Source organism: Sturnus vulgaris, chromosome 5 (assembly GCF_052056855.1).
Source record: "Sturnus vulgaris isolate bStuVul1 chromosome 5, bStuVul1.hap1, whole genome shotgun sequence".
NCBI classification, from domain to species: domain Eukaryota; kingdom Metazoa; phylum Chordata; class Aves; order Passeriformes; family Sturnidae; genus Sturnus; species Sturnus vulgaris.
In genome coordinates, this window is record NC_142247.1 from 22,263,582 (window position 1) to 22,289,423 (window position 25,842).

A 25,842-nucleotide genomic window follows, 5' to 3' on the forward strand; every position below is an offset into this window, starting at 1 on the left:
ATTGTGAAGAAGACAAAAAAAAGTAAAAAAAAAGTATGCTAATCCTTGGAATAAACAATGCAGATACTATGCTTCATTGAATTCTAATTTGTAGACAGTAATTTCGGACATGGTAAAATAAATATTCGCAGTAGATGGATAAAATGTAACTGATATTTTCTAGGGCAAAAACTGAGTCTTCGTCCTCAAGGTTACTGCAGGAAGCAAAATCTGCCCATCAGTGCTTGCAGCAAACAACCCAAGTGACTCAAGAGCTTTTCTTGAATCCAGAGATATAATGTTTTAGGAAAAGCCCTTAAAAATTCATTTCCATTCCATATCTTTTTGCCGATGCAAGAGCCGGTAGGTTTGGTTATTTTTGCCCCACTGGTGCTCTGAAGTCCTGGCTGTCACTGAGAAACTGTCTGGGATGAACAAAGTGTGCTAGGCAAGAAGGGAGAGTTTAATCTTGATAATTGTAAGTCTAGTTTCTAGGGAATAACTTCAAAACTGGAGCTCATCCTTTGTTGTTTCTGAAGATCTTATAGTATGACCAAGTATCAGCTTTTGTGTTGCTATGCTCAGTTTGTTCTCAGGATGGCTGATTTGCTAGCCCACTCTGTCAGCATGTTTGTGTGTTTATTTTTAGTAGCAGACTGCAGACAGACGATTGCTACTGGCTGTGGTGTGATTTCTTCACATTTTCAGGTGTTGGTTATCAGTCCTTTGCTGAATGTTGTCTCTCCATCCAGAACTGGCAGAATGTAGGATGAGAGTGGTCCTCAACCCTTGTAGTGCTCTACAACCACTACCTCAGCCTACCTCAGCTTCATTCATTAAATAGCAGCAGTTTTTAAAGTGTTTCAGGTTTTCCTGGTTGATTTGGTATTGAAACAGTGAGAAAGGCTTGCCTGTGCTGTCCTGCCAGCTTTGCTCTGAAAGCAGTAACCTCAGGCAGGGGAGTTGTAATAAATGGTGGGAAACTGTAGCATACTAGAGACTTCTCTGCAGTTAAGTTTGCACTAGAACCATAGCTTTGGTTGATTTCCAAAGTGCTAAGATTCAAAACATGTTGAAACAGAAAGAATCTTGTAATGTGACTGGAAACAATTCATGAAGAAAGAGTTGCAGTGGAGTTCAGTTCAGAAATGTGTTTGGTGGCTGACCTTACTGATAGAGCAGAGAAGTATTTAAGGTCATAAAAGCAGTTGTCAACAGAAAAGATATCTTGCAGTCTTCAAAGAAAAAACACTTGAGTTCTTTTGCTGCTTCTTTCTCAAACAGATTTTTACATTTCCATGAAAAGTAACATCTTATCAAGTAGATGGCATGTTCTGATATTTCAAATGCTTTATTTAACTGCCAAAATCGAATGATGCTTACTTCTGTGTCCTGCAGTTGAACCTTGCCCCTACTAGAGCACTGTTATTACTTTGTAGAACCACACAGAAAAGTTTGAAGTGGAAATTACACATTTTTTTTACATAATGACAGTTAATATTTTTCCGCATAGTTAAATTGCTTACTTATCATTTTCAATTCTGATTAAATGGTTATTAGCAATGCAAAATGTCCATTAAAAATTGGCAGATTTAATTCAGGAATCCCTGTGTGAAATTTCATGGTTTATATGCAAGGGTTTCATATAACTAACTGGTAAATATGAATTAATAATTTGCTATGATCTCCTTTTATGCTTATTCTGCCTTCCAAGGAAGTCACAGAATTCAAGAACCTGGAAGTAATTTTGTCAAAAAAATAGATTACATTCACACCTCTGAAACCTGATCTCTTGAGTGTATAGCTGCTGTGTATGACTTGTTTATTGGATTTGTTTCTTAAGTTTTTGGGTTGCTTTCTGTCAATATTTACAGAGCTGGGCAGACTTAGTGGAATTTAAAACATTATGATTTTTGTAAGGGCTACTCAATTTTTTTACTGATGTAGAGCTATTACATTTCCCTAATCTTAAAAATGTAGAAAAGTTTAAATTTTCAGTTTAGTTTTAAGCCACTGCCATGATATTTAGATATGATATTTACAAAACCATCAGGGAATTTTACAATGATCTTGACTGCGTTGTGATACTGACTTCTTGCATTGTTGCTTATCTTTACATTTTCTTTAGAAATGGTGCTTTTATTTTGCTGCTTTCGTTTTTAATATTGGGCATGAGGGACCTGGTCCCCATCCCACCCAAGCCCCATGATTGCACAAAAGGAGAATATATTCCTCCTATTACTCAATCGCTAAATCCCTAAAGGATTTGTCTATGAAGGAGGGGAAATGAAATAAAGTGCTTTTCAATCCCCTGCTCACCTAGCTGGGTGCATGGCCATGCTTCTCTCACCCTTTGAATCTGGGTTGCTGTTCAAAATATAGAGCAGTGCTCCTGAGACCGGGGCAGATGGAAGCCAAAGACTAGCACTGCATGGCTTCCCACAGCCTGTGGAGCAGCCCTGCAGTGTGGTGTGAAGAGGCAGTGGGCTGTGTTTGCTCCAAGGACACATGCCTTTGTGTCTGACTGGTTAGAACATGCAAGCTTGGCCCGGATGGCCATAAGAAGGTGCAGAAGGTGCTGGAATGGGTGCACTGCCTGTCTTTGGTCTGGAAACACGTGCTGCTCCTCAGCCTTGGTCAAGACAGCAAGGTTGGCAATGGACACAGAGTTTTGGGTGAGAAGAGCACAGACTTGAGCTGACCCATGGCTGGATAGGCAAGGGCCACAGGAGGTGGTGGGGATGCAGCAAGATGAAACCTGCCAAATGGCTGCAGAAGGAGAGGTTAGACTTAAGTCAGCCTGTTCAGGAAGTTTTATCAGCAGCAATCCTATGAGAGAGGGCTGCACGAAGAAGCATCTGATTAAATGGACTAGCTCTTGCTATCTTAAATCTGATGGGCAAATATTTTTAGAGGAAAACAGGGTTAACATATTTATTTAGCATAAACTGTTTGTTCCTCTGAGGAAAACTCTGTGGGAATTTTCGTGCTTGCAGCTGGCACACATACTGCTGTGCAGTGCAGTTTGCAGTCAGACTAGCAGTACCCCAGTTATAGCTGACCCCAGAAGTCTAATCTTTTGCTAAACATTTTGAAGTGTTTTCTTCCTAAATACTAACTCAATTACTGTCTACATAAAAACTGCTAATGGTAGGGCTGCTAACTGCAAGCAGGATACATGATGCTTTAATTGCAGAGTATGACTCTACAAGAGAACACTAGGAGTCTGGGTGGGGCTGAAGAAGGGACTGGATAACGACAGAACACAAAGGTGCGTATATGCAAAAGAAAAAATCTGGATCTTTGCCAAGTTTCCGGTTATAGTCCAGGTTGAAATACAGAAGACCAGTTATACAACCCAGAGCCAGATTTTTGGCTCTCAATGAAATAATGTTGGTGGCCTATATGGAAATATGGATGGATTCATTACCTGAGCCCCCAGGGAACACTGTAGGTGTGTATGGTTCTGGCACAGGCAGCCACGGAGCAGGAAGGGCGATGCTCTGAGCTGCCAATGGCTGGGGAGCACAGCACAGCGTGGGATGCCCAGTGAACCTTTTGATCAGTGCATGGAACTTGGCAATCCTGAGGTGCGCTCTTGGCAAGGGATGGATTTATGAAGAGATTCTGTGATACGCAGCCATTCCTTCAGGGGATATGATTGAAGTTTATGGCAGTTACATGATTTGCTAAAAAAAATTGCTAAATTCAAGTACCACCTCCTCCTCCACCCCCACCAGCACCCCTCATCCCACACACGTGCACACTACATTACAGGTACATTAGGATACCCACTTAAACCTCACTGTGTAGCACTGATTCTATCTGAAATGCAGTGAGTACCCAATTATAGCACTTAATAGCATTCTTCATTCCCACATCTCTTTGTCTGATCCAAAGGTTAGAGCATTTAAAATATCATCAAGAAAACACGGTGCTTACTGACTGAAGCAATTGGATTCCTCTGGAGCAATATGAAACATGACTTAACAGCAAACTGCCAAGTGGTGCCACCATGTCAATGAGATACTTTCTTCTCAACTTCTGGCAAAGGAGTAATTGCCTCTAAGAACTCATTGCTTTATTCTTGGGGATGATATTTAAAAGATTTAGATGCTATGCCTCTGCCTTCACTGATGCTATTAATTGGTTTTGAGACACATCCCCATTTTGTCATTTCTAAAGGTGAAGGCTGTTCTGTGTTTTGTTAATGATGACAGCACTGCTGAGAAAAAGGAAGGTCTAAAATATTTGACTTTAAGAACATGACAGATTAAATAACCTGGGGGGTCCTAATAATCATCATTCACAATGTAGGAGATGACAAGGGGAAATTTCTAAGATGACATTTTGTCACTTGTGGTAGTCTTAAAATGACAAAAGCTATACATTCTGCTCTGCAGCTTCTTTACTCTAATTGGGCCAATTTTGCTATCATGCTATTATCCTGCAGAGCAGAATTGGTGACAAACAAAGAGGCTTTTGTGATCTCAGCTGAATATTTTTCCATGAGCTCAAGAAAATATCTTGCCAAAAGAGAATGAAAATTGTCTTTGCATTTGTGACTGGCCAGAAGCCTAAGGCTCATGTCTGTCTGGAAAAAGTCTCTTCTGTATTTTTAGTTCCTGCTTGCTTATGGTGGGATTTTGCAGAAGGGGCCACAAGTCAGAGGAACTATAATCACATTTGGGATTTTTCCTGTTACGTGAAATAACTTATCTTGGGATATGGTGTGGGAAAAAGAGGGCTAAACTTCCCTTCCACAGTCTCTTCAATTTTGGCAATCTGTTTTAATTTAACCATATTTTCCACTATGCACCAGCACATAATAATTCCCATTTGTGTGTAATCACACAAATCTTGATTGTGTTAGCACATGCTTCTTTCTAATATTGGGAAATTTAATCCATTTTAAAAACGTTTGAACTTTGAGAGAAAATTTATCATCGAACAGCTACATGAAGAGTAGTAAGGAAGTGATTTGCTCTATAAGCTGTTAATGTTGTGTAAAGTCCTGAAAATACCCATCTTGACGAAAACACCAAGATGAAAACATATTATTTCATCAAGATGAAAACATATTATTTATTATCATTCAGAAGCTTTGGGCAAAAATATGTTTAGTAACACACATTTGTTAAAAAAAAAGGAAAAAATTACACTGGAGTGTAACATGGAGTGTATGTGGAGTGGCATATATCCAGCTCATCTAAAATACAGTCACTTCATGGAAGTGTTAAACTGTAAAAATGTATTGCTATCAAGAAACAGTTGTTCATTATAATAAGCATTGTTTTTCTGCATGACAGAAGTAGGAAAATGTCATTATTAATCCCGTCCATGATTTGGACAAAGATAGCCTTTGTTTCCATCTACTGAATAAGATATTTATATTCATTGTTTTGGAGAAACTAAAATTGGAAAACTGAAGGTAAATATTTCTCTCAATCATTTAGCACATTTAAGTCTGCAGGGTTCAGATTAAGCAGTGGTGGTGGTGGTGTGGAGTTAGTCAGCATCATGTAAGGCACCAAACATTCTAAAATAGACTACCAAAAATATTATAGTGGTGTCACTTTGGCTGAAGAGCTGCACATTTTCCAAGACTTTCCCTCTTGCTCTTTACTCCATCTGTATATGTTACAATTCATGGAATCACACATTAGTCTGAGTTGGAGAAGTCCTTTAAAGACAATCTAGAACAGCCCCCATGAAATGAGCAGAGATATTTTCAACTAGATCCAGTTGCTCTGTGCTCTATTCAACCTGACTTCAATTTTTCCAGGGAACTTGTCCGGACAACCTGTTCCAGTATTTCACCTTTCTCACTGTAGAAAATTCCTTCTTTATATCTAGTCAGAATCTATCTGCTTTTGGTTTAAAACCATTGTCCTTTGTCCTATTGCAACAGTTCCTACTAAAAAATCACCATCTTTCTTGTAAGCCCCCTCTAAGTACTAGAAGGCTGCCATAAGGTCTCCCCAAAGCCTTCTCTTCTCGAAGCTAAATAGTCCCAACTCTCCCACCCTTTCTCCACAGGAACATATTTCATTGCACTGACTATTTTTGTGTCCCTCTTCTGGACTGTCTTCAACAGGTCCTTGACTCTTCTGTGCTGGGGCCCCAAAGCTGGATGCAATACTTCAGGTGGAGTCTCACCAGAGTGGAGCAGAGCAGAGGGCCAGTCACCTCCCTCAACCTGCTGGCCACGCTGCCTGTTTATGCAGCTCGACATACATTTGGGACCATTCAGCTTGGTGCTGTCTGTAAACATGATGAGGGAGCACTTGATCCCATTGTCTGTGACACTGAAGATATTAAACACTACACTTCCCAATACAGACCTTTGAAGGACACCCCTCACCACCAATCTCCATCTGGACATTGAAACAGAGTATGAGTTACCAGCTCTTTAGCAACAGTTGTTTTGTTAGCTAAGAGTGCTCGCCTCTCATTTCTAGGTACCCTACTGTTACTTCTGCCTTCCTGAAATTCCAGGTCAAACTCAAGTTTTTGTTGCATTAATGCAGCTTCCTCATGAAGTATGCTTGTTTCCAACTCTGCAGCTCCATGATGCTGATGTAGCCTCAGCCTAATTGAGTGCCATCCTTCTGCTGACCCACCTGAGCCACCAGTGCTGCTCTTCAGGGCATGACTCCAGCTACACCATCAGTGAGGGCTGTTCCATGGCTTTCTTAAAGCCATCAACTCTGTGCTTCTGTCTGTGTCCAGATCAGCAGCTACAGCTTTCTTTCATATCCATATCCCACATTCTGGCATGTCCAAATTCTGTTCTTCTGTGTCCCAGTCCAATAATCCTCCTCTACTCTTCCTCATCAGCCCTGTCTGTATTTTATTCTTATTTACAAGTTATTTTGTATCTGCCTACTGCAACTTCCCCTTTTTCTTCCAAGGCTCATTAATGCTCTCTAAGTCAGGCTGAAAGTCTCAGCAGGTTTACCTCTTCCTCTTTAGCTGGCATCTTTTCATTCTCTCTCAGGAATGGAGAGGTGCCAAATCTCCCTGAGCAGCTCAGTTTTTTCTCCGAAACTCATCCCATCCTAGACTTCTACAGAAAAGCCACAATAAACTGATGAAAACTTAAAGGAAGGATGTCATCCTTACAGGATAAGCTCTGGTTTCTACTGCAAGATCCTGGTAAATGTCACTCACTGCAAAAGAATGGCATCAACATGTCTGCATAAAGTGAAGGAGTCTGCAACAAGTAGCATATGTTCTAACAGATAATTCTTTTAGATGATGACAGGATTTCAAAATGTCTTAACTGGGACTGACACAATGCAATATACTAATCATTTGACAGTGCATAATATCTTTATTTAGAACAATAAAGCATATGTATATAATGTTAATTCCAAATCTGAACTGGTATAAAAAGGGATCTGGGAAAACATCTATCTTTTAAGAGGACACATATGTACATACACATCACATTTTATAAACTTTGTTGATTACCTTCAGTCAGAACGTAACTATGCAAAATTGTGCTGATATTTACACTGAAATAAATGAATTTACCCATAATGCAACCAGCAAACATCTGTGTCTCTATCACTAAAGAGTCTGAAGTTTCCATATTCCAGCAATTTGATAACAAAATAGCAACATGCCACCATTACTGTAAATCTGCATTTAAGACAGCTGAATCAGATTCCAGAATTGAAAAATGTTGGATAAATCTTAAATATAAATCTAACTCAAAATATCAGTATTTTATGTGTACATTTAGATTTTCAATTTAATAATTCTATTTTGTGTACTAAACAGTTTCAGCATATTACGTAGAGCAACACAGAAAACAGAGCTGCTGCAGATGAGAATCTAAAAAATGTGCAGGTTGTACACATACGCCACAGTAAAGCACATTTTATAAGCTTGCTTATAAAATGACCTCGTGATGAAATACGTACCATTAATTTATTCAAGTAAACACGCATCTAAAGTAGAACAGTTACTCAGTATAAGACTATCTGCTTTTTCATTCTCACAAGGCCACTAGTAATTGCATGCAAAGTTCATCTATTTCAAAGGAAACCTAAAAATGTTACGTTTCTCACCAAACCACAGATATCCAAAAGCCAAATTTGGTTGACTTTTATATATATATAAAAAATAAAAAAAACACCATCCCTTTTCCCCCTAGTTTTATATTAAGAGGGAGGGTGTTGATTTTCCAACTGTATTAATGCATGGGCTCTGTCTACCCAAAAAGAAGACTGAAAAACTGATCACTCTTTAGAAGTTAAACTTCTTTAGAACTTAAGAAGTAATTAAAGGTCTATTTCTGCCACTCCAACTGAAGAGTACCTTATTATTCTCCATTGATTTCAAAGATATTTCACAAGTCAGTAGTCTTTCAGAATCTCCCTATGTCCAAAGTAAAGATCTCCTCAGCAGGCACAGAGTTTCCAGTAAATTCACGATCCCACTTCAAAGTGCCATGCCATCTTATGTATCCACGAATGTCCAGAAGTCTCCTTCTACTTTGCAAAAGGATTGAGAACACCCAATCAGATCTCTCTTGTGTTCAGATCTCTCAAAATGAGGGCAAAGAATGGGAAAAACCATGTGGTCCAGCAACAGTTCTGCCACTCCAGGTGTCATACGACTTTCATGCATGTTCAAAGAACAATGTTTGTGATGTGAAGATCAAAAGTTTATACATGAGTTTTCTTTCTGTTCTCATGTAACTTAAAATTTACCTTTCTCCACTGAAGAGGTTAAAGTGTCTGACATTATTTGAAAGTGACTTACTTTAAGATGTTGCGCCTGGAAAGTGAAGAGTTTGTCATAGTCAATTTTTGTTTCTAGTATGTTTCAATTCATAACTGGTATTTTCTATAGTATTTACGATGAAGAAGCCTAAAATATTGTGCTTTTGAATATCAAAGTATAATTTGGGGCACACCAATGTGACCCAAATTATGTGTTATTGAGTATTTGATTTTCTGGAAAGAATGCATTTAGAAAAATGGATGCTTTTTAGCAACAAGGAACATTAATAAATACAAGCTTTTTGTTTTACTGAATCTAAGAAAAAAACCCCAAACCCTCAAATGCGTAAGCTAGCCTCAAGAGCACATTGTATTAAGTATTTAAGGTTTTTGTACAATGTGTAAGGATAATCGTTCCCATTTACTGTGGATACTTTTCCATTCAGTCAAAACCAATGCACAATTATTCTCTACATTACCAATAAGGTGAAAATTTCCATCAATTAGGACATGCTGACATTTCTTTTCAGGTAACTCTTAAGTTTGAAACTCAAAATCTGAGGGCCTTGTGAGTAAAGAACTACACTGAGTCAAAGGAGACTCAGCTTTAGATGGACAATTCCATTGTTTGAAGAATTCACTTGCTTTTTAGAAGTGATGAGCAACCATGGTTATTTGTTGGTGAGTGCCCCAGCATCTTCAGAATAAACCTGAAGGCCAAATTCTGACACTAAGCTTTTTTTGATCTAGTCTAAGAGAAGTCCCCCAGGTGATGAAAACACTGAAGTTCTGTTACACTTAATGGAACTGTGCTAATATATACCAGCTGAGTAGGACTGAAGACCCTTTTCTGACAAACAGAAAGTGCAAAAAGGGCCCGAGTATAAATAAAAATTCCACATCAGCAAATCCTTCCAGCAGTGAATTCATGAGAAATTTCAACCTTGATTACAGTAGGGACAAAATTCCGCACAGTGTGGCTACATGTCACAAGTATGGTAAGGTTCTTTTTCTTTTTGTAAGTATGAAAGACAGTTTTACGAATAATAAACACACACACACGGATACACATACACACATATATTATATGTATGACATATTCTTTTTATGCATAGTTCTCAGAAAATTGAGCAGAAGATTAAAACTTCCACAAGAACTCTTAAAAAATTAGTAAATATACATTTTAAGGAGAACTCCAAATTTATGTAAAAGTTTAAAAGAGTTGTTTTGATTTTTTTGGGGTTTTTTTTGGGTTTTTTTTAAGATTTCAGGTTTCTTAAACTAAAACTCCTGCTGACCTGGCCAATATCATGACAGAAGACAGTTTGTCACCTCATGTGAGCCTTTACCCTTCTGAATTACAACACCTAATACAGGTAAATAATTAATACTCATTATCTGGGAAGAGACAAGATGAAAAGATGCACAACTACACTTGAAACTTTTACCATCGTATTTTTAGGATTTACTTGAAAATGCATATCTGTACATCAGTCCTGTTCATATTCCATGATAATGTAGCAGTAATAGATACAGAAGACAGGTGGGAAACAAAGTCTTTCTCTTTTGTTTCAAAAGAATTAACTTTCAAGAGTGGAGAATGCCAGGATATTAAAGCTTACTAATCACTCAAAACACAATGCAAACATTAATTACAGCTGATGTAAGTAAAAGCTAAATACACTCTCAGGATCTTTCAGATTTACTATGCTATACATTTAAAGACAAGGTATCAATGGCATGCATCTTCAGAATTTAAAATGCATTTCATGGGTTTGTCTTTATTGTGATGTTTGAATGCAATTCAGACTCTTTACTTTGCCTTAGCATGACTGGAAATTTCACCAGTGTTCACATACCCAGCAATTACTCTTAATTCTTCGAAGCTCCATGAGGTTCATTCACCTCCAGTTTACTTTGTCTTCATCCAGTATTTGCTTCTCCTGAACAGAGACCACCAACGCTGATGAATTCTTGAGGCTTTCTGGGGTGGGCAACCAGCCACCTGGCAGCCGATAGAGACCACGTGTTGCTGTACACACAGCCTTTGACACAGCTCCTTATAAGTCTAAGTCCAGAACACAAACTCATGGCGTGACTTTGCTTTCAAGTTTTATATACAATATTGAAGAGTATGTTATCTGTATCCATTTCTGCATTTTCTGTCAGTTCAGAGACCTTCATCTGAAGACATCAATTTAACGTAGAGGACACAGAATTTAAATTAAGGATGCAAAGGTATTTATGACTTGCAATGATTACACATAGTTGGAAGCATTTTGAAAGATGCTTTTTTGTTCAGGACATACTTTGTTTGCCAGAGTCAGTTGAAAGTATTAATGCAATTAAAAAACTTCAAATGTCACACAAGGCAGATATTCACATAAGATACAGTCCTGCTAAGTGCTCACTCTTCTTATCATTGTTCAATTCAGTGTTGGTTTCACAGTAACAAACATAAATTGTCCTCATTTCTGTATCATGTCTATGGAGTCATGGGCAGCAACAACAGATGCAGACTCAGTCTGTCACTCCAGAAGGAATACGAATGTGCTTAAAGCTGCTTCATTTATGAAGCGAACATGGAACTGTTACCTGCCTGAAGAGAAAAAAAGAAATTCTGATTTTGCTGATTAGTTGTTCTTTCTGTATTTAACTAAACAGTAGACCTTCTCACAGATATTCAACATAGGCATTTTTTCTTAAAATTTTGGAAATAAATTTAATGATACTTGCACAGAGATTTCTTAACTCAGAAAGAAAAATGTTATAAGATGTACTTTCCTAGTGCAAGAACACACTCGCCTGCAAAAGTTCATTGATGCCGTCTAAGGTAATGGAACAATTCTCATGGGTTTACAGAACTGTTATGTTTGGGCATTTTGGTACTGGCAATCTCTGGCAGCAAACTTCCCTTTCAAGTCATCTGGACAAACCAAGCTGTGTATATCTTTGGAAAAATGGAACAGCTTTTCCAATGCAGTGACAATTTTCCTTCTCAATGAGCATATGGTAGAACAAAGCATTTAAGGAGAATGAAAATCCTCTCAAGTTGTTGCTAACTCAATCATATAGAACACCTGAGAGTAACTGCTACAGGATGAACTGCAAAACTGAGATTGTTTTACGCTGCTCTTTCCACTCATGATAAAAAACGAAGAGCTCAGCACTGTCTGAATTTTCCAGACTCTTACATAGATGCCATGGGTTAAATATAGCATGTTTCCTGTGGTAAGAAGCCTCTTGCCAGAGAAGTGCTCCTCTGCAGAGGACAGCTGGGACTGAGAAGCCTCACTCACCTTTGCTGGTCATCCTTACATACTAATACAAGACTCATGTATCTGATAAGGCTACAGAGACTACAGAAATGTGCTGACTAAGCTACAATTACATAAAAGCTCAGCTCTACTTGGCCTGTTCTCCTACACTCACCTGCTAACTTTACCAGATTGTGGTTTTTTTGTTCACATTGCTTTGAAACAGGTATAGTGTAACAGCTGAAGGCATCTCTGTATCAGCTCTAACACCAAAAAGAAGAAGCAGTGTCTGTCCTTTATTCTGGAATTCTTGTAAATTTTGAAGCATTAAAAATTAATGATACAGGATTAATTAAATTAGCTGCTGAAGAGCTTATACACAAGTGAAACATACTGATAGCCAGATTTCTTTTTTCCTGAAAATAGACACAAATATCACTACATTGTAACAGCTGAAAGAAGTTAAGTCTATGGTACAACTCTCACCATAACCAACTTACCAGTACACGAAAGAGTAACAGTGTTGAGGGACAAAAAGCAACAGCTACACTTGTAGATGTTCCTTTTCTTTTTGCTGCAACACACTGGGAAAAAAAAGGTACTTTATTACTACAGTAATAGTCTTTCAGGGAAATAGAATAGAAGGGTTTATAAGTTAGTTAAAACTTTAAAAAGGGAACCCAAAGAATCATAATTTATGTTTGATATTAGTTCTTTTTGTGTTTGTCACAGAGCTAAACAGGAAGTCATTCTCTGAGATAAAACTACATCTGTAAATACAAATTTAAAGTGAAACAATATACCTTATCTCATTTTCCTCTTGATAGTCATGACACTGTGTAGTTTCATCACTTTCTGGTCTGGATTTGGGATGTTTTTTCTAGGAAAAAAATGTACTAAATATGAATATTCTAAAGCTATAAATATTCTAAAGCTATCTTTAGTAATGAAACAATTGTATGTTTCAATCTGCTTCAGATGTTCAATATCAAAGTCATCTTGCAAAATGTAGGCCAAATCCTGTCCTCTGACATACAGCTACTACTGATATAAATGTTACTATTGAAGTTTTTGTATTGTAGGCAAGGGCATAGGGGCCAAAAGCAAAAAAAAATTCCTTTTTCAACATACAATAGGAAAAATTGAAAATCGGGTGATTCACACAATTTTTGTTTCTAATTAGAGAGCGAGCATGCTGATAAGACAGCATTTGCACTTTGATGGTGGAATTCAATAATTTGACACACAGATTTACATCTGCAAGTCACAGTTAAGTGAAGATCAAAAGAGGTATCTCTTTCTTTCAAATACAGAATGGTTCTCTTATTCTCACCTCCCCACAGCTAAGAAATGTAGTGTCACTACGTAAACAATTATATGTAGCATCTCTTACCTTCCAGTATATGGCTCCCAAAATAAAGCCAATAAGGAGAGACAGCAGTGATGTCAGTGCTATGCTGATTCCTTGCAGGCTGGAGCTGCTAATGAAGCCAAGTGCTTCTTCTGTAATTAAAGATACTCTCATTAGTGAAGACAGATTTATAGCAGAAAACTGTCTTCAGGGCAACACTATTACAGAAGCACTTTCATGCACCACCTACATAACAGCATCTTAAATAGCAGAACAGATACTTCAAAGTGCAATGTATATGAGATGCACTTAATACAAAATCTTACAGGAAATTTTTGACCACAAGGATGCTCCAACCACTTCTGAAACAACAGTGTTGAAAGTACCAACACCAATTCTCTTTTTGCCACTTGTAAAGGATTATCTCTTTCCCACACTTCAAAGTTTTGGATTTCTTAATTTTTGAAGGTCTTACTTTGAAACACAAAGCAATTATTTGGAAAAGAATATATGTCAATTTGTGCATTTGCATTAGTTCCATCAGACAGCTCCCACTGACTGCAGCCACTTTGCCTTGCCACTAATCAATGATCAACATGAGGCCTCTCGAGGGAGGTTAATTTTACAAAATAAGCTTGATCACTTCTAAAGCTTCCTGGAAAGGTACTGTTGACTTCTGCAAGATCAAACCCTTATACCTTGGGGTTTAACTGTGTGTTATTTGGTTATAACCATTTCTTGGTAGCTTTTAACATTTTGTACAGAAGAGCACCAATTCTATTTTTTTTTATGTACACAAACAATTCTATTCCTCTTACTGGGAGTTGCATGCATGCTGAGACTAAAATTTGGCCCTTCAGTTATTTTATCAAGAGCAGGATGTGGAAAGTCCTACAGAGTACTACCTGGGGACCCTCCTTCTGAAATGCAAAGTGAACCTCGGGGGACTGGTATTTTAGACATTGTCCACCCAGGTTTGGTTCATTTCAAACTGGGTATCTGCAGCTCGAATGGTGGGTGTATTGACAGATTACAGGAAAAGAACCAAACTGTAAGCATTGAAAAAGCGTAGGTGATTGAATACATGGAAATGAAAATGAACTGACAGCACTCAAAATTTGTATGACTCATGCAAACAGCAAATGTCTAAGCAAACACAGTATGATATACTGGGTCAAACAACATGTGTTTAGTACATTATTAAACAGCCTCCAAGAAAATACTTTAGTTTAGAAAAGAGTGTTCTTATAATTAACTAGCAATTAATTTTTAACTCTCAGATTATCTTGTTGTTCTTTTTCAAGTTTTAGACAAATATTCTTTTTATTTCTGAAATTCAGCTGTGTTTTCTAGGCTCAATGTAAATAGAAATAAAAAGACAACATAAAGTGTGTATCTTATATATTCATTTACTACACATATCTCTGTGTCTTATACACTGTTTACAAAGTCTAGGTTCTGACTGTAGGGGCTTGAGTTTCACTTACATCTGATAGATTCGGCACACTAAAAGGAAACATCAGTCAAGCAGAACCGATGCTAGCTTACCATGAAAGAAATCTGTCTACAGAAGGGGAAAGTAGCAGACAAAGTTCTACAGAGTTAAACATCAGCCGAAAAAGAGAGGCTATTGATTATTCTGCCTCTGTCTGCTCCGACATTAAAGCCAAGAGCAGACATTAACTAGGGAGGCATAACCTTTCTAACTTTCTGTCCCAGATTAGGCACAGAGGATGTTTGCTTGCAGAACTGATCTTCAAGAAAACTGAGCAAACTCAAGTACGTGGAGCCAGCCTGAACAACTCCAAAAATATTTTCCTGCTTTTATTTATCTGACTTGTATTCTCAGACGAAAATTTCGATATTGCTCCTGTGCTCTAGGCAAGTAAAAAGCAATCCTCATTTGCCTAATGCCATTCTTCTCAGTGAGAGACTGCTGTGTTTTACAACTAAATTATGGAACTCATATGGGGATGGCCATGTTTTCTGGATTCCACCCCGCAAACTACAGAAAAAAAATTAAAAAGTGAAACAAAAATCAATCGAAAGACTCTTCAGGTCATGTAGAGCATAATGTGTTTTATAATATTTTATGGTATAGTGTATAACCTCAAAAACGCTCTGCCTACTCACAGTGCTGGGCAGCATGTCATGGCAAGCATGCTTTTTTTTACATGAACTACATTTTTTACATGAACCCCGTATGCAGGGTAATCCACGATAATTTTGTACCTTTGTTTTTAACAGTATTTTTCACAAACTTAATGCAATTTAAGAAAATAGAAGAGACCCCTTTACAATGAAGTATCAAAAACGGGAAAAATTTGATTTCTGAAAATTTATCTCCAGTGCAGATTATTTCTTCATAATCTGTGGAAAACGGAAAGGAATTTATAATTAACTTTCCATGTGGGAACATGCAATACAGGGGTCGAGCCTAAATACAGTCCCATTATGACACACTCCTTAGCCTACCTTGTAAAAATGACAACAGATTTTTTTTCCACAACCTGACAGTGTAGGAATTAATTTGAAAGTTAAGTAACCCATAACTACCTTAAAAAGCAAGCAACAACAGATTATTTAATTTCACTTTCAAGTCCAGAAAAAATTCTCTTGAAAGATCTGGAGAGAAATGAAATGAGTCATGGCAGGTTTCTTCATGTGCCTTTTATTTATATTAAAATTTAAAACAGAACAGGCTGAAGAATTTTCAGTCTGGAGAACCTTCCAGAGACTTCTGTCTTAATGAAGAAAAGGGAGAGAAGGAAAGAAAGCTGGCTACCACAGGGATTTTTTCCTCTATTAGAAACTCTGAAGTTCTGCACAGAAAGATTCTGATTTCTATCAGTTGTAAAGGCAGAGCAGGAGAAGTAATAGCAGGAACTAGGTGTGGCAATAACTTTATGAACTCTTTGGGCAATGCCAGAGGAACTGCTGACTCTGTCCAGCAGAATGAAAAAGGTGAGTGAATGCAGGCCAGCATCTCTGAGAGCTCTCACTCTGCATCTTGTAGAAGATTCCCTAAGGAAGTGAGGGCATTTGATGCTGATTTATGTATATTCTTCATGGACATTGGGATGTTAAGCTGTAAACAAAATACATTTACATTAAAAGCCACTCAGCTACACAATGAAGCTATTGAGCTGCTTCCTACCTTGAGCCATGTGTGACTATGATTGAAAGCACTGGTTTCATTTTTTTTTTGCCATATATATCTCAAAGGAATTTTCAGTTTACCTCTGCTCAGTTCCAACACAATTACCACAAGATCTTATCTGTAAAAATGTACAGCAGCTCTCACCTGTTCATTAGGGTTTTCCATTAACTATTAAGTTGGAATGAAGGAACAAAGGCACAGAAGGCAGCACCAATTGCAGTAAGCCATGGGTGAACATTTTCAAATTGTTGTGCAATTACAGAATTAAACTATGGTAGTTTTTGCTTAATTAACAAAGGAGACCTTCTTCCTAAAAACAGTTACAGAGATCTCTGTGTTTACATGTTCTTTGAGCTACTCAGTATTAAATAATAGGGCTAAATTATTGTGAGGAAATTACAGACAAAAATGTAAGGAGGCAACACTGAACTCTTCATGAAATTTTAAAGAACGTTATGGCATTCAATTGAAGGAGAAATTTTAGCCACAGCTAGTAAGTTCAAGCTTTGATCAGAGCAACCTGGAATTCATCTGATGGGTTCAACCACTGAAAGAAGATGTTAGGACTTAAGACTTCTTATCCTGACACTTCTCCTTTACATAGGACCCATCTCATCTACATTCTCTAGACCATGTGTAGTATAATCATCCAGAGAAATATGACCAAGACTGGAACTTTAACAGCTAATTGGAACTTCAATGAACTACACTGTAACAAAGAGGTAACAAAGAGGACAAAACAAACTAGTTTAAATAAATTTGGGGTGTGGCAGTGGTCTTTTGAGAACTTTATGGGGGAAAAGATGAAGTGGGAACATGGTACAAGTCTACATTCAATATTAAAAGAATGAAAAAAGCACTATTACCATTAAAAAAAAAATAGAATAACATAATTGTTCTATTTTTCATTTAGGTGGGATATGACTTTTTGCGTATATTTAGTTGAGATTCTACTCTATTATTGTAGTTTAATTTTATAATTGTGCAATAACAATGGAATAATTAAATACGACTCAACAAACGCAGCAAAAATAAAAATCCATAATTTAGCTAATTTATATAAAATTTCTATGATAAATATTTCACAAATTATTTTATTGGATGATGCACTTCAGGTTTGTCTAAGTTGAATTTAGAATTGGGGCAGTTCAAGTCATCTGATTACACAGACTTTATTAATAGATTAAAAATATATTAATCTGGAGGGGTTCTTTTGCAAACACTGAAAGCTTCTAAACGCTCTAGAAACTATTAAACTGAAAAATAACTCAATTTAAAATTGTTTAAAATTAAAGGGTTAATTTAAAAAAATGACTGTAGTTTATGCCTGAAGATGCTTTTTTTCAGGCTTCCCCTCTTCTCAATGTTTTCCTTTTTGAGATTTGAATCCAGTGGTGCTTTTCTGAGAACTGTACTGATGCCAGGGGAATGCTATGCTGGTGAGTACTTCACAGGGGAAGTACTGAGGTTTATTCACTATTGTTCCTTCCAAGAAGGTAAGAACCAAAATTTCCTCAGTAATAAAGTCAATACAAAACTAAGATTGGCATTAAATGCCATTTCAGATAATAAAACAGTGATGTCAATAATGATTCCACAGCTCCCTCTCTTTAAGAAAACCTCCAAAGGAGTAACTACAGTGTAACCAATCAGCATCCAAATTAATGTAATTTAATCTGATTATGAGTTCAAACTGTCTCCAGACCCAGCCAGACATGCAGTCCTCATGTCATTTCTACATAAGGCTGTTAACTGATATCCAATTTTCCAATAAATTGCTTAAGAGAATGATAATCAGTTAAAACACACCTGTACAGCATATGGTAGCCAAGCAATTTACTGCATTACTTTAATTAGGCTTTTTTCCTACTTGATTATCAGTTCCAATTATAAAACAAGATTAATAATCCTGCTTGTGCACTCTCCTCCACAGTACAGACACAGGTGCCACACTCCACTGCACTGCCCTGCACCCCTCCTGCTACTGTACTGGGTTAAACACTTTTCATCTGAACTGCTCCTGTAATCTGTCTGTCTTTTGGCTTCTTGATCCATTCCCATTGCTTTAGGCTGTGGCTGAATATTTTTCCTCTAACAATGACAGCAAAAATTATCACATGTTCAGACCTGAGAGAGAGAGAGACAGGTATGCACTCTTTAACCCCTTCCTAGTGCCTCAGAGTTGGCCCTGGGCTCATCAGGTTATTTGCAGATAGCTCTGTGACCTCCTGGCAAGGAATCTATAGCAGTGAGTCTTCTCTTTCCTAAAGACTCAGGCTGGCAGCCAGGAGTGGAGGGGTTTTTTTAATTCCTCCTACTCTGATGGTTCTGGACTATGATGACTTAAGACCTACCCTTAATTAGAAAGCCATCAAGAGGGGCTTCAAATCTGATAGCAGCTGTGAGCCAACTACAAGGTAGCATGCATGGTGCTAAAAGCCCAGAGAGTAACTAGATTACACATTCCAAAGAGAAGGAGCCTGAGAAAAAACTCAGGCCCAGTAGCAACTGTGTCACCATCAGGAGCTACCATTGTGCCCACCAGACTACATCAGGCTGGCCCTCTGCAGGTTTCCTTAAGCACAGGGAGTACCAGTCACATACTTCATCATCACACATTCAGCTAACACAGATGTTTGTAAAGTGAAAAAGGGAAATTGTAAAGAGAGCTAGATACACATTCTCATCTTGATGTGTCTGGGAAACGGGAACAAGGAAACAACAATGTTAAACTTTGATCACCATTTCATGAACCTCTAAGGAAAATCCCCTTTTGTTCACCTGGGAAGCTCCAGATAATGTTCACCTTGTACATGTACCACTAAAAGCCCCTGAAACTCCACTGTTTCCTTCCACCTCAGATGCCTATACTCTTTCTGACATCATGATAGGTAATGCTGGGACTCTTACAGCACCATTCTGGACTCTTATCAGGGAGCTGTCACGTAACACAGTAATCAAGACAGATCAGAAAGATGGATATGAGCATGCCAGAGAGAAGATAACAGCCTGCCAGAAAGGTAATGACTGTCATTGACCCCAGGTGAAAGCATGCTGACTGTGGTGGTGGCCTCACTGCAACTACAGCAAACAAACATGGGGACTGTCCTCAGGGCTGCTGTGAAGCTTGGATGGACAAAATGCAATGTAAAGGTATCCTCTTTGTTTACGTGAGTACCCTCGTCCTATTTAGGATAGCTATTCAGTTCATTTACAGCAACTTCCTTTTCTGAGAGTTAAAATGAGATGTCTGGCCAAATTTGCTGAGGCCATATGACTAGTGAGACCTCATGACAGCCAAAACGAAGAGGCCTGCCCTCTCCAAGTTGTAGAGAGCTGTCACATAATTGTAACTCGATAGCATCTCTACATTTTGATTAGATAAGTTCATTGCATTTCAGTATGACAGCTGAGAAACACATGGTACACCATCAGGAACATGTAACTTCCCATTAATTTGCACAATTAGTGACATTCTTTTTCTCTGAGCTCTCACAACCAGCCACCAGAACAAAATGGAGACATAAATTCAATCACTTGTACTTACTGTTACTGCTAGTGCTACTGCCAATGCTGTCATTCCTAAGAGAGCTGGCAGCAACAGGAGGAAACAAAAATGTTTTTGTGACAGCGACTCTGGAATCTAAATAGAAAATGAACGTGTCAGAATTATGAAACTTAAACCACAGTTCCCTCTATATAAGCCAATGGGCAACAGGAGTACTCTGATGTGACTATAGGGCTGTTTTAAAAGCTGGCTGTACGACTGTTCATAAAGTGGATTAAAGCCAAAAAAGGCAGTTTTATTAAGAAGCAGAAGTGTCTACTGATCTGCTGCTGAACAGCTAATCTGGAAAAGCAGTTGCTGCTTACAAGTTCTTAGGTTATGGCACTGATCTGCCTCTAGTTACTACTAAGGTAACTGCACAACTGGACACATTGCCCTAATTAAAAAGCTAATATCTGTCACTAGAGAGAGCAAAAGAAAAGGCAATACAAACCCTCCATTTACTGGAAGGATAAGAAAGAGCTGCAGGAGCTTGACTTCAGCTTGTTAAAATTTTAAAACGAAGTAAACATTGCCCTGTTCAGGAAAAGTGGGGTGAAATTGAAGGTGACTCGAGGCTGCTGTGATTTACAGCTTGTCCTAGCTTCCTCTCCTTTCAGTTGTGCAATCTTAGCCTCTTTTATCGCCTTATAAAACTAAATAGAGCATTAAGAGAAGATAAGAAGAACAATGTAAAAAAGACAATTCAGGATAAATTTTGGATGAATAGAAACAGAGCAGCATAATGTGAGGTTATTTTGATTATACTGAGAAATGATGTATCTAAGAGTGATGGCACTAGAAATTGACTTTGAACAGAAACACAACCTTCAGTGTCAGCAGTAATTTTAATTTGCAGTAAAAAGGTGACATGGAGGCATGGTATCAGATCCTTAGCATCTCTGAAATCCAAGGAAAATCACACATTTATATCTGCCTATAGATTCTGCTCCTCAAAAGGAGATCCCTCTTACCATTCTCAGGTGTTCCTACTGTTGAAGGCAGAATGCAGTCATTCTTATCCAATCTGTCTGCAGACTCTTTGTAGACCTCAATGGTACTATTAAAGTGCCTAAAAAAATCCTCAGGAATGAAGTGACCTTCTTCATAAAGGTGACCATTTTCTTTTACAAAATCCTAGAGTAAAATATAGAATTCAGCTTGAAAGAAGGTCAAGGGAGATACTCGTTTCAATACCTCAACAAATGATAAAAAAACCCAAAGATTATACAAAATCGTTTAAATTTTTAACCTGCAGACAACCAGATTAGCTATATACAATCGTCATAAAACATACAAGACTACTGATCCGAGGATTTCAAATAAGGTTTGCAAATAGAAATTATTTATTAATACAGTGATGCAAAATTGCTAAGGAATGCAATCTCCCATCCTATACTGAAAACCAATAGACTTTTTAAAATTCCCCTCTTTAAAAAAAATCCAAAACTCTCTTGATTTCACATTACTTTGCAAAGCTTTACACGAGTCTTAGTCTGATCACATGAACACAACAATCATTGGTATTGTCATTAAGAGAATGGGGAACAGAATACAATAGCTGGGATACACCACTGCTCAGAAACAGGCTGAGATCCCTGATAACGTACCTAAAAATAAGAGCAACTATAAACAAGGAAGCCCAGTCACTCTGAGGTCTAACAGACAAGTTTTATGCCAGACTAAACAACATGATTGAGATCCATGTTGATGATTGACAGTTTTCTTCCTTTTTTTTTAATGTCAGCAAGTCAAGTTTGGCCTGGGGTTACTCTGTACTCCCAAGAAAGAGGACAGTGGTAAGAACATAGTCTAAGTATGTCCTACAGAAAAATTCCTGGTTTTGGCTCCAAAGTTATCTTCTGTTTGATGCTAAAAGTACTAGACTTAAGATCATTATTCTTGAAGGAAATCCTAGTTGTTTTGCTGAATTACAGGATATTTACTTTTCCATTCTGCAAAATAAAATTCCTCTTCCCCAAACACATCTCAGCTGAGTGCTTTGAATCATCAGGACAAAAATAGAAAAGAAAAAAATACATATACACTGAAGATTGGAGATAATTCAGTTTGAAATTGAAAAGTAGGGAATATCTAAATACAGCAATGCAATGCAAATACATGGCAAGCTTACAAGGTTATTCCACTCTAAAAGCACCTGAGTGCTTCAGTTCATTTGATTCATTCTGGGTGTTGAAAAGGTGCAATTACAACTAAGGACTTAGCTGATAAAAATAACTATATGGAATATAAAATACTTGCTCTAAAGAACATGGTGGATTTTACCCGTTTTATTCAGTGGGACAAAATCTTCAACTACAGAACTTATTTTTAATCACTGATAGTCTGGTCAGATCTGTATAATGGACTAGAAAATTAATTTCTTCCCCCCTTCCTTGCCTGCACAGAGAATGAGACATCTCTTGAGCGAGAATCCTTCCAGCTATTGTCAGACTCCAGAAACACATGGAAATGGACCAATATCCTCTGGTCTTTGTATAAAAAAGTTAATTAAACCATGGAGAAGCTTTCAGAGCTTCACACACTGTGATGCATGCTAAGAGTATATGAATAACTTTAACCACATCATCTTTAAATTTACATTAAGATCATTACCAAAATACATAATTTAAGGTGGACACACAAGAAAGATTTCTGCTAATTTCAAAAAGACCAGAGTGAATTAATTATCTTAGAGAAGATTGCTGCATCTCTGACTTTAAATAATTGCACAAAGATCATTGCATATTCTGTAATTTCCTTGTAAGCCATTTTTCTTTGAAACAGGAGATAACAATTAGACAATGTTAGCAAAATGTACTCGGCATTTCTAAACAAAGTAGGATTTCAGATGCACAGTAATATAAATGAAAATAAATCTAATAAAGCCTAGGATAGTTCTAAACTATTATTGAATATTGTGCAACAGAAAGTAAAAAATAAATATCCAGTACAAAAGCTGAAACTCTGTATGAGATTACCTTGTTTTTATCAAAAGCAAGGCATGCCATAAGATCATTAATTATCCTTGTGAGATTATTGATGATTGAATAGTTGCTTAAAACATCTGACATATCTGGAATATCTGAAAATTTCTGGAGAAGATTATGTAGACTCCTTGAAAATTCAGGCACCATCAAATGCAACCAACAGTGATTAGGCTGTCGGGAGATAAAAAAAGGAACAGATGTAAATTAAATATCAGACATTTGTAAAAACTGGTTAAACATCTCAATGTGCAAAAGTAAATTAGGCTATTCTTTCCAATTTAAACTATCTCAAAAGCATAAATTACAATTATTCTTTACTGTGGCAAATTTGCTCTTCAGCCCTTTTGGTAATATTTCTATTCTTACTGATACTGACGTATTTATGGTTGTCTGTTAAATGCTATCCCTTCATTAAATTCTCAGTGACAAGTGTCAGTGTGTTGAGCATTTCAGCCTTGGAACATGTTTCTATAAACCTTGGTCTATGTTTTCATTAACCTATTTTTTTAAAAATTCCTACTGCCTTAAAAAATCTTTAAATATCAATTTTCATTTATTGTTGTTACCCGACATGACTCGATTAACCCCAAAGATCCTTGATTTAAATTTCTTATCAGGAGGGTTTCCATAAAAATTTTGCATGAAATCCCTGTGCGCTTTTATCCAGATTTAAACAAGTTAGCTGAGTTAATTCTTTCTCTTCAGCTTTTTCACTAAATGCCATTACTGGGAACAGTTTCTAGATCTAAAAGCCTTTCTTCTTCCTGAGTCTTTGATAACAAAAGTGTTCTGCACAGCCTGTCACTGTACACTAACACTTATGCAATTAGTTTGCAGACAAAGTTTGCACAGCTGTTCACATGACTGAAACCTGGTAATTCATCTTACTATCTTAGAGGAAGTCATTAACTTATTTTACTTACACATATATATATATGTTTATATAACAGTAGTTAAATAGAGAAAAAAGTCACCCAGCCCAGGAAAATCCCTAACCCAGTATGATCAGCAAAAATACAGGTAATGCATTAGTCATAACTGTAATTTGTACTTGTAAATATCTTCCCAATAAAAGCTAAAATTTTAATGGCAAATGTTATGAGAATTTTTTCCATATATGGCATTATTTTTCCAATATTGAAAATGTCTCATTAAAGCCTTCCAGATACAAAGATCTTGGCCCAACAAACCCTAAGTACCCTTAGTGTCACTAAACCAGTTTGCAATTGCTGTCCAGTGGAAAGGCAGCATCCACTGAATCCACCTTCTGCAACACACAGCAAATGTTTGGCAATGTATGCACTTCTAGGCTTTATCTCATTTTACTCAATTTCTTCATTAAACCTCTTTATTAAAAAAAATCCACAGGTGTTGTTCTGCTTTGATGTGTAGATGTTTCTGACATGAAAAAATACACTTCACATTTCTGAAGACTAATCAGATTATTAGGCTTCCAGGCTTAGAGAACCAAATGTAAATACATTGTTCAGCTCCACCTGAATTTCCACTTCTGTGTACAACTTTCTCACACAATGATAACCTGTGGCAAGTCAGTGATACAGCCTGCAATTATCTCAACAATCACTTAGAAAAGAAAGAAAGAGAAAGCAAAATGGATAGCATTTGGCTTGAGTCTGTTTCCCTTTTTTCCTTCGAGGACAACAAGGTGAGGAGGGAGGCAGAAATGAATAAATCAGAGAAATCTTATTGAAACATACTCCGTTCAAGCAGCGTATGTGGTACCATGTCCCACTGCCCCCACGAGACAGGCACTGCATTTTCTTTCCTCTGCTTTGGAGCAGGAACACTGACACAGAACTATTGTGCTTCCCTGAACTGGAAACCTCGAAAACCTTTTCCTTTGAGGTTTTGTGGGTGAGCATTCTCCTCTGGCAGAGACTAGCATAAGCTTGCTGTTTTTCCTAGTGAGCATTTGGCAATTCCAGCAGGGAGTCTATTTTGTTGCTCCCGTGGTTTAGCATGCGTGTGGGAGTCTCCTCTAACTGAACTGTTCTGACCTACAAAGCTGTATTTCACAAAAGCTCTAAGTTCTCTTTTCAGTAATGTCAAGCTGTGCAATCACTTGCTATGTCAATACCTACCAAACACGGGGATAAAACTGCTCTAATTGAAAAATATTACATTATTTGCAAGCAGAAATGGAGGTTTAACTGATATTTTGTGTAAACTTTAACCAAATTTTACATTTTAGGGCAATTGCAAATCTGATTTCCCTTGTACTTCCGGGTAGCTCTCATTTGGCTTTTATTCTCTACATTTATGTAAAAGTTTGAATGTTACCTCTTTGTCTGAATTCAGCCCTTTGCTGTCATCTCTGCCTTTTAACCTTCAGGTTTGACTACACAGTTCACTCTATACAAGACTACTTTTAAAGCCACTCAGTTGCCTTGAGCTAGTGCATAATGCAACAACCCTTCTGTTTAATGGATGGGTCAGTCTGTTCCTGTTACATGCACTACACTGGCTTCCCATCTGCTTTGCATTCACCCTGCCTTCCTACCTTTAGTCATCTACATTTGGGACTTGCCACCTTGGGCACACTTCCCACTTTATGCACGCACTGAGGATAGAAATCTATTGAAAAAAATTGCAGAGCACCATTTCAATCCCTTCAGTATTGAGCAAAGAGAATTTACTTCAGGCAAAGCCATAGTTTTCCCAGGTTTCATGGACCAGAACAAAGCCTACTTATTCAGCAAGCCTTGCTGTGGTATGCATAACACAACCTGAAATTACCAGAGAGGAATTTGGCAAAGTGGGATCTGAATACAGCTGACTACTTCCTCCTGTGAAGGCATGAGG

The 25,842-nt window shown here is 37.5% G+C and overlaps 1 protein-coding gene across 1 annotated transcript in view; it reads right to left on the bottom strand.

Annotated features, from left to right (window-relative positions):
* Positions 1 to 10,156: 10,156 nt before the first annotated feature.
* KITLG (KIT ligand) overlaps positions 10,157 to 25,842 on the bottom strand; it is a 52,071-nt gene continuing 36,385 nt past the window's right edge. Inside the window, exons 4-10 of the mRNA XM_014888867.2 lie at positions 23,011 to 23,190; positions 21,004 to 21,166; positions 20,030 to 20,125; positions 13,365 to 13,474; positions 12,775 to 12,851; positions 12,472 to 12,555; positions 10,157 to 11,313 (exon numbers count right to left, since the gene is read on the bottom strand). Of these exons, the coding sequence (XP_014744353.1) occupies positions 12,516 to 12,555; positions 12,775 to 12,851; positions 13,365 to 13,474; positions 20,030 to 20,125; positions 21,004 to 21,166; positions 23,011 to 23,190 (666 nt within the window). The 3' untranslated portion in view covers positions 10,157 to 11,313; positions 12,472 to 12,515. The remainder of the gene's footprint in view (positions 11,314 to 12,471; positions 12,556 to 12,774; positions 12,852 to 13,364; positions 13,475 to 20,029; positions 20,126 to 21,003; positions 21,167 to 23,010; positions 23,191 to 25,842) is intronic.